Source organism: Vicia villosa, unplaced genomic scaffold, assembly GCF_029867415.1.
Source record: "Vicia villosa cultivar HV-30 ecotype Madison, WI unplaced genomic scaffold, Vvil1.0 ctg.000733F_1_1, whole genome shotgun sequence".
NCBI lineage: Eukaryota > Viridiplantae > Streptophyta > Magnoliopsida > Fabales > Fabaceae > Vicia > Vicia villosa.
In genome coordinates this window covers 510,338-518,688 of record NW_026705329.1, presented here as the reverse complement: position 1 = coordinate 518,688, position 8,351 = coordinate 510,338, and the positions used below count along the sequence as shown (strand labels likewise).

The window sequence follows — 8,351 nt, the reverse complement described above, 5'->3', positions numbered from 1 at the left end:
CTATTTCACATTTTTAGGTTGTTGACAAACACCACAAGGTTAACCTTGGCTTCATCATGACTCCACACATCACCACACTCAATAGATAAAATATTTTATCGATAGATAATACAATTTATGGGCTATTTTAGTGAGTTATTCGATTAAACTTATGCATTAATCGATTAACCAAGATAAAATAGAAAAAATTGAAATTCTGTCACTTAATCAATTATAAGCCCCCTTAATTAATTAGAAGGCTTTACACTGTGATTCAATCGATTAAAAAATCTCTTAATTGATTATACAATGTATTTTACCCTCCTAATTAATTCAACAAGCTTCTTATCAATTAAGTGCATCTCTGAGTTAATTTTAAGATTTTTATCAAAAGACAGGGGGTTTGAAAACACTATATATGCATGTGTATATTGCCTTAGTACCTCAAGACTTACTCTTATTTCTTTTACAATTAAACTGATCCGAATTAGGAAAAACCCTAAGCACATAATTAGGAAAGCTTTCACACTCTCACAACTTTTAAGGACTTCAAGCTTCCACATTATTAAGATCAAGTTTTCAAGAATTCAAGCTTTCACATTGCAACTTCAAGATCCTTTGCTTGATTCAACTTTGTCTAGCACTTTCATCTTGGTTTTGATACATTTGGCCGATAAGGCCCGTGGTATCTCTTTCTTGTTCAAATTTCATCATCACAAATATTTGGAAGAGTTGTCGTGATCAAAACGTTTTGAAAGTAGTCACCAATGCCACTATTTGACAATTGTCATTAACACAACCCATTTGACAATTGCCATCATCAAACATATTGACGTTAGTACCTACACAACACATAAAACCACATTTCTCTCATCTTAACTACAACCAGATTCATAAATTTGAGAGGTTAGGTAGGACATCGTCAACTGATTTAAGAAATGTACATCAGGTCTTAGGAAGAAAAGAAGTTAACTAATCAGTCTATGCTAGCAAAAATCATTTGAGCGAAATATTTCTATCGAATATTATCGTTTCCTTTCCTCTGCATAATTCCTTGAGATTACCTTTTGCATTAGTAATAATATAAAGGATGTGAAAAAGATACTAAACTCTTGAACAACATAATGACTTCCTAACCGGATCACTTATAGACATGACGCACATGCCGAATTAAATCGAGCTAATCTGATACCAAAATATATTACCCAAACTTCAAATAGAAAGAAATTATAGTATTCTTCTCAAGGCATAAACGATTCTTAAAATTAATTTTGGATTTCACTAAATTTATTTGTATTCCTTAAATAAATTATAAAATTAAAACATTATACTTAAAAGAAGACTTGATAATATTTTACAATCCAATACTTTTGAAATCAATTATAATATAGAATAAACATAATTATTAACTACTTAAAAATTATAATTACTCATTTAAGAGTAACCAAAGCTATCTAAGTCATTTTCATTCTCCCTAGATTTATTCACACCCTTATATGAATAATATATACTTACTGTTAAGACACTGAAATCCTCAAGGTTTCTAAACATGAAGATATGCCAACACTATCAAACCAACATCATGCAAAATACATAATCAATAACTCAATTATATAAATCTAAGTGATGATCATCAATGCTACTTCTCTCAGTGATGATGTGAGGATGAGGTTGTATGCAAGTAAGAGAAACTCATAAGAATTCATCCCTCCAATTTTCTCTATTTCTAGTGAGAAAGAGGTTGAGAAGAACACGTAAAATTATGTTTTAGCTTAACTCCCTTTATTTATAATTCCGTTGAAAAATTAACTTTGTGCCTTTCACTACTAGAAATACTCGAATTTCCTGCGGATTTTAGCTAAATTTCCGCAGGAAAATCATTACCTGCGGATTTTCCTGAGGTTTCTTGTCCCCAGCTAAAACCTTCGTGGGTAATATATTCGGCAGGTATATCCGCAGGTAATTCTGCAGGTAAATCCGCAGGAAATAACCGCAGGTAAATCCGCAGGAAAATGAATTGGCAGGTAAATCCGCAGGAATCTATAATCCGCAGATAATTCCGCAGCTAATGTATGTCGAAATTTAAAAAAAAATAATTAAATTTAATTGATAAAATGAGACTGTAATTTTTTTACGCAATAATTTAATGTGAAAACTCATGAATTTACAAAATATGGGTCCCTTCAACTAGATATATGAATTGCTTCTACTAAATAAGATACAACATTAAAACAATAATAATAAATATTGGTACAAATAGGCACTAACTCTAATTGCTGCATTGTTAGGTTACTGAGTGAAAATCCATCTAATGCACTTGCTGTTGCAGATGTTGAAATGAATGCAGTGGATGTTCTTTATAGGATCCTTCCGCCGAATTGTTCAATTGACCTGATAGGCTCCTTTCGCCAAATTGTTCAGTTGACCTGATAGGAGACCTGCTAACATAGTTTGTATTATGGCAATAGATTCCTCCAGGTTGATCACCAAATGCCACAATCCATTCGGCATAAATATGACTTCCCCGGCTTGACATATGCACTCAATTGGTCTCTTTTTCCAATTCTTTGCACCATAAAAGTTCATGAACCATTCCATTATTAAAACAGGAGACGCCACCTCTGCACCATCATGACTAGGAAGAAACTCGGAGAGTATTTTGGATATTCATCACTAATTCCTCAACCGAAAAGCCTTTCTTTCAAACAATATTATCCCTCTCCAACCATTCACGTTTCATTTCAATTAGCACACAACCAACTCTGAAAAAGATAATCAGAATAAAAGTCTCTAACTTTGAATAGAGATTGCCTAAGGGCTGAATACCGTGGGTGTGTGATGGGGCAGAGCTTTTGATGCTGAAACCTTCTGTCAAATGTAGGCCAATACAAAGGATCTGCAAATTATTCATTCACATTCATTAATAAAATGAAATTTTGATTAATTAATTGAGATTAATTAACTTATAATAGTGAAATTAAAATGAATGTTAGTTAGAATTAAAACATATGATTATATGTAATATATGATTAGTTAGAATTAAAACAAGATTAGTTAATTAATTAATTAATAGAGTATATGATATTGTTAACTAATAAATAAATCACCTGTTATACATAGGAAGAATCCACCTAACGATATCCAACCTTCTTTACCATTTCTTTTGAAATAATCAACTATATATTTTGGATTAAAAGCATTTAATACTCCAAGGTCATGTTTAAATAAATTGTAGAGACCAATTCCACCAAAATTTCTACAGTAATTCACATAACAGCATCTGAAAAAATTTAAAAAGACAGTTAAAAATAGTAACATATATCATAGTAAATAATAATAAAAAAATAAAACATTAATTAAATAAAGTACTTACTTTGACCTAGTGATGAACTGATTCCACTAACAGCAGAAAGTATTGAAATGGAAGGAGTGAGAGTGCCATCTCCTATAACCATGGAAGTTCCCATGATAGCTAGAAGTAAGAGAACAATTTTGGCAAAGTGACTATGCTCAATCATTTGCTTAATTTTATTGGCTCTTTTATGCTTGTAAGATGGTATTTTAAGTTTGTAGTTAGAAAGCTCCATGTCCTCTAGTTGTTGATTGGGTGCCAAACTCACTTTTATATGCCTACAAATCAATGAGTATAGTGCAAAAGCTCCACCTATATGAATATCCATTGAATTTTTATTACAATTTCATTATAAGTATTTTATTAATCATAAAGACGGGATTTTTCTTTCTCAAATAGGACCATGAGTAAAGAGCCTTCGCACAATAGCATCATTTGAGCCCATAGTCTTAATCAACTAAAAATTAAAGAATACGAGGACTGTTTAGGAGGAAAACTCAGACATAACAATTTGAATTACAGCTACAGTGCACCTATTAATTAAGGTACCAGGATTTAGTATAAAAAGGTTAAGAGCTTCATGTGCGCTGAACACAAGATCTATACAATTACAATCTCCTCCTAATCCTTCTATTAGTGAACTGTCCATCTTCACTAATAGTGATTCATTAAAAGTGGAACTCTTAGCTTATCTTTCCAGCAGAGCATATATTCACTTACTTTACTTTTTAGCTTTTGTCCATGAAACCATTAGCCCTTTTAAATTTCTAACATTTCTGCGAGCATATAATTTGTTTCAGAACATTTTGCATCTTATCTAAAATAATATATGCACTTTTGTTTATATTTTCATATTTACCTTCTAGCTTTTGTCCAGACATTTTCTATATAAAGCGGGACTTCCTTTCCTTAAAGTTCTAATATCTTAAATTAAGCGCGTCACGTTACTTTAGCCATTACCATAAACTCATGTCAAATTGTGAATAGACAATGGCAATTGGAAAATTATAATCTTACTTAGTATTTTCTTCTGGCCATTTTGGAGCTTGTACTATACATCAATGGCACCAAAAAGGATTATATCACTCTCGTCGTTTGAACGACGTAACCGTAGCACTGCCGTTGAGAACTGGCAGAGACGGATGAAAGAAGCTCAGTCAGTCAGATCTAACCAAAACCTTACCGAAAGATGAAAAATAATGAAAATAAAAACAAAATGGATGACTTACCTCAAAGTTATGATTATAAAAAATCATCTTTGTGTGCTGTCTGCAAAGTCCTAAAGAGAGAATGTTCAGGAGTATCATATCTTCCCAAACATAAATCAAGACCTTCAATGAAAGCTACAATCTTTCTCTTATGTTGACATCTGTCTTCTGATGATGTGAATAGATTGTTCCAGCTTCCTAATAATTCATCACAGAGCAAAAAATGGTAAGCATTTTCCTTAAACAAGTATTATGCAGATAGACATACCAGAATGATTTTTCTTACTAACCTGTCGTTTCACCCAGCTATATGTCCTTTTCCACCTTTTCTTGTGGAACATGAGCATCTTGATAAAGTGTAACTTTTCCACCTTTTCTAAGCGGAAAATACGTATTAGGAACACATATATAATCCTCACCGACACCGTTTATATAAAGGGTTACCTTATCAACAGGAGTATACTGAATTGATAAGCTCAAAATTGTAGTAGTCTTAAAGGGCTTTCCATTAGTGTTAAGAATGGGGAAAACACCTTCAAGTTTGGAACCATTACATAAGTTCTCAACCGGAATTCCCAATGCACCGATAACCTGTGAACCAACGACATCATTGTCTTTTACAACAAAGTGAGTCTATGATACAAGATGTGTAACAGGAGCATTAAAATGAAATTCTCTTGTTTATATTTAAGGGCTTTTCTACAGTAATAACTTCCATTTGTCATTCAAAATCCAACTAACAAATATGTCAAGAAGCGCACACAGAATTCCTGTCTCTCAGCACGAGTATATTTCTACAATAAGAACGGATATCAGGGCCCTCCCCTCACTCTTACTAATTTATGTCTCCAATGGAAAGTACATTACAGCTATCCAGACATTTAACACCCAGTCCCCTGGGGTTAGGCTGAGTCAGACAAGTGGAAACTCGGTACTGTTACATGAACTGTTTCTTGCATGACATTTCCAGCTAAACTATCTAGACTCATACATGCATGAAACTGAGTCAGACAAGTGTCTGAAAACAGACCTGAGTTTGACAAGTGTCATCAAGTGATGCAGTCACAAAGTAATTATTGGTGGCATGGACGGTGACGACTTTAACCTGAAAATTTGTGAAGGCATATTAATCATACATCTCAACAGAACACATGTATATAAGAGCAGCCAAACTGGCTGGAATTAAAGGAGAACAAAGTCATAGAATTAAAAGATGTATCAACCTCAGATATTCCTAGAAAGTTTCCTGCTATGGAATATCAAACAAGTGCAGCTTAAATAATGAAAAATAGTTAAATAAAATGATATTATCAGTTAATAACTTAAAAAATTAACAATTAGAATTCAACAACCGTATAAGTTTCATGCATACCTGCACTGACATAGTCAAGTTCGCCAGTCTTCAAGGCATCATCTTGAACCGGATATGTTGTCACGCTGTTATAAATATATCATAAACGTGTAAGTAAGAGAGGAAATAATTTCCAATAAGAACTAGCATAATTGAATTTCTTCTACATGTTCACAAGTAGAGTTAAATTTCCAATGTTTGTAGGAATTGGTCCAGTTAAGTGATTCATTACCAAATCCAACACCTGGGGAGATTTCAACATGCACTATTCGAATCAGTATGAAATATACATGTAGAAATGCTCTAGTTTAGAAATACATGTCATAAATTTTTCTATAAGACATTTCATCAAACAGTATAACAGCAATACACTTCACAAAAAAAGTATCAAGACTTTGAAGTTAATTAGGAGTAAAACTATTTGATTAGGCAAAAAGAATACTCACCCTTGGAGGAGATGAAGCTCGCGGTGGCCTGAGAGAAACCGGCACGGTGGATTTTTTTTGATCTGAAAGTTTAGAGTTCGAAAGGATTTAAATGATTCATGATTGTAGTTACGTTTTGGTTAAATCTGGTTGAAGTTTCACGATTGCAGTGTGGAAAGGTTGAGATTTTGTGTGGGAATTTCATTTTCAGTGAAGCATTTTCTTTTCTTGTTGTTTTTTTGTCGAAGTAGAAAGAGAGACATAAGAGAAAGGTAGCGCATTTGAGAAGAGAGAGAGAAACTGAATAAATCTTCACGTGTTCTCATTTTCAAATGTTTTATTTGTTTTATTTGTTTTGCCATGTGTGTTGCTATTTTATTGTTTAGTCAATTATTCTCCACTTTTATTTCTTTTTATTTGTTTTTTTATTAATATTTAAAATCATTAATTGAAAAAATCAAAGAAAATTTTTTTTATGAGAAATTGAAGGGATGTGGCGGACAAGCTTTCTATTTCTTTCTTTTTTTAAAACTAAAATACATAATAATTTAAATTCTACATACCATTTATTTATTTTATTAAAAATTAACTAAAATACATTACAAAAATAATTAATAACATTAAAAAAATTAAGATTAGAAATTAAAATTAAACTAAATATAAAAACATCATAAATATAATTAATAAAATAGAAAATATAATGATTAAATATTTTTTATAAATTTAAATAATGAAATGTCAAATCTGCAGGTAATTTCGCAGAAAACTTTCCTGCGGAATTATCTGCGATAATAAAAGTTGATAATTGCAGGAAGATCCGCAGGAAAGTTTCCTGCGAAATTACCTGCCGATTTTATATTTTTGTTAGATAATATATTTAAAATATATTTTCCGCAGTAAAATCCGCAGGTATTCCTGCGGAATTTGCTGCCAACGCTGGATCCACAGGAAACTTATTTTATTTAATAAAGTCCCAGGAAAATCCGCAGGTATACCTGCGGAATTTTTTCCGCAGGTAATACGATTATTTCTAGTAGAGTTTCATTAAAAAAGATGATATTACATGTATGCCATCACTTTATAATTGGTTATTTGTTCTAAATTCATGATTTTTTTGACTTAATGATTGTCCACGAATCTCCATTATTCTAACTTCAGTTGAAATATCATATAGTCTTTACAAAGTTACTAAATATAATTTATGGTAAAATTATCATTTCCCATTCATTTGTATGTCCAAATTCAATTTTATGAAATTAAAGTATTGGCGATTTGATATTTATCCGTCTACTGAGTTGGCACTGATACCGATTGATCCAAAAATCAAAGAAACAACGGGTGAAATTCATATGGTAAAATGAGAAGCACTGCAAGTTATCGAAGAAGTAAAAGGGGAAATAGTAGAGATGAGTGTTCTACCACGACAAACGTTGGAGGACTATTGCAGAAGGACTGATGCGGGACAAATATCTTTATGATTTCAGTCGGCTAACCCGACAACCTTTGATATTAAAAATTCTATACTTTCAGGTTTGAAGGAAAACTCGTTCAACGGACAAGTTATGAGAGATCCTTGAGAGCATCTCGCTAAATTCTACGAGACATGCTCAATGTGCAAGCCAACTGGTGACATCACCGACGATTAGTTCTAATACATATGAAATTTATATTTATACCTTAGTTCTAAATGTTCAAATGTTGATAGTCTTATATACAATCTTTCATTCTTATAGCTTTTGATCATTGTCTACACATTATGGGTTGTCTTCATCTAAATCATAAACATTAAAGGCTTGATTTCTTATTCTCCCCATTTTTGATCATTTTTGATGATGATAAAACAATTCAAGGTTATGGTTGTGCTTGCTTGACAAAAATTAAGAAACCCCCCCTCCCAAATGTTTAATTTCTATGGAGAGTATATAGAAAAGAGATAACTAGCAACACAAGCATAACATACACCTTTCTTCCCATTTTGACATAGATAATAACCTACAAAAGAAATAATTAAAAAATTTATTTAACTGAATTGATCA

The 8,351-nt window shown here is 32.0% G+C and overlaps 1 protein-coding gene across 9 annotated transcripts; it reads right to left on the bottom strand.

Annotated features, from left to right (window-relative positions):
• Nucleotides 1-2,101: 2,101 nt before the first annotated feature.
• Nucleotides 2,102-6,632, bottom strand: LOC131630779 (phospholipase D gamma 1-like). Of its 9 annotated transcripts, XR_009292488.1 has the most exons (11): nt 6,337-6,632; nt 5,912-5,976; nt 5,763-5,812; nt 5,570-5,644; nt 4,984-5,130; nt 4,830-4,910; nt 4,561-4,737; nt 4,349-4,460; nt 3,353-3,643; nt 3,087-3,259; nt 2,102-2,875 (listed from the first exon to the last, which is right to left on the bottom strand). XR_009292488.1 is itself a non-coding variant. In XM_058901522.1 (7 exons), exons 2-6 carry the CDS (start codon nt 5,921-5,923, stop codon nt 4,675-4,677), a joined length of 378 nt encoding a protein of 125 aa, XP_058757505.1. In that variant the 5' UTR covers nt 5,924-5,976; nt 6,337-6,632; the 3' UTR covers nt 4,349-4,460; nt 4,561-4,674. The 9 variants fall into 9 exon arrangements, 1 of the variants encoding a protein (XP_058757505.1); XR_009292486.1 differs by having other exon boundaries at nt 5,763-5,976; XR_009292487.1 differs by having other exon boundaries at nt 4,984-5,644.
• Between the last annotated feature and the right edge of the window lie 1,719 nt (nt 6,633-8,351).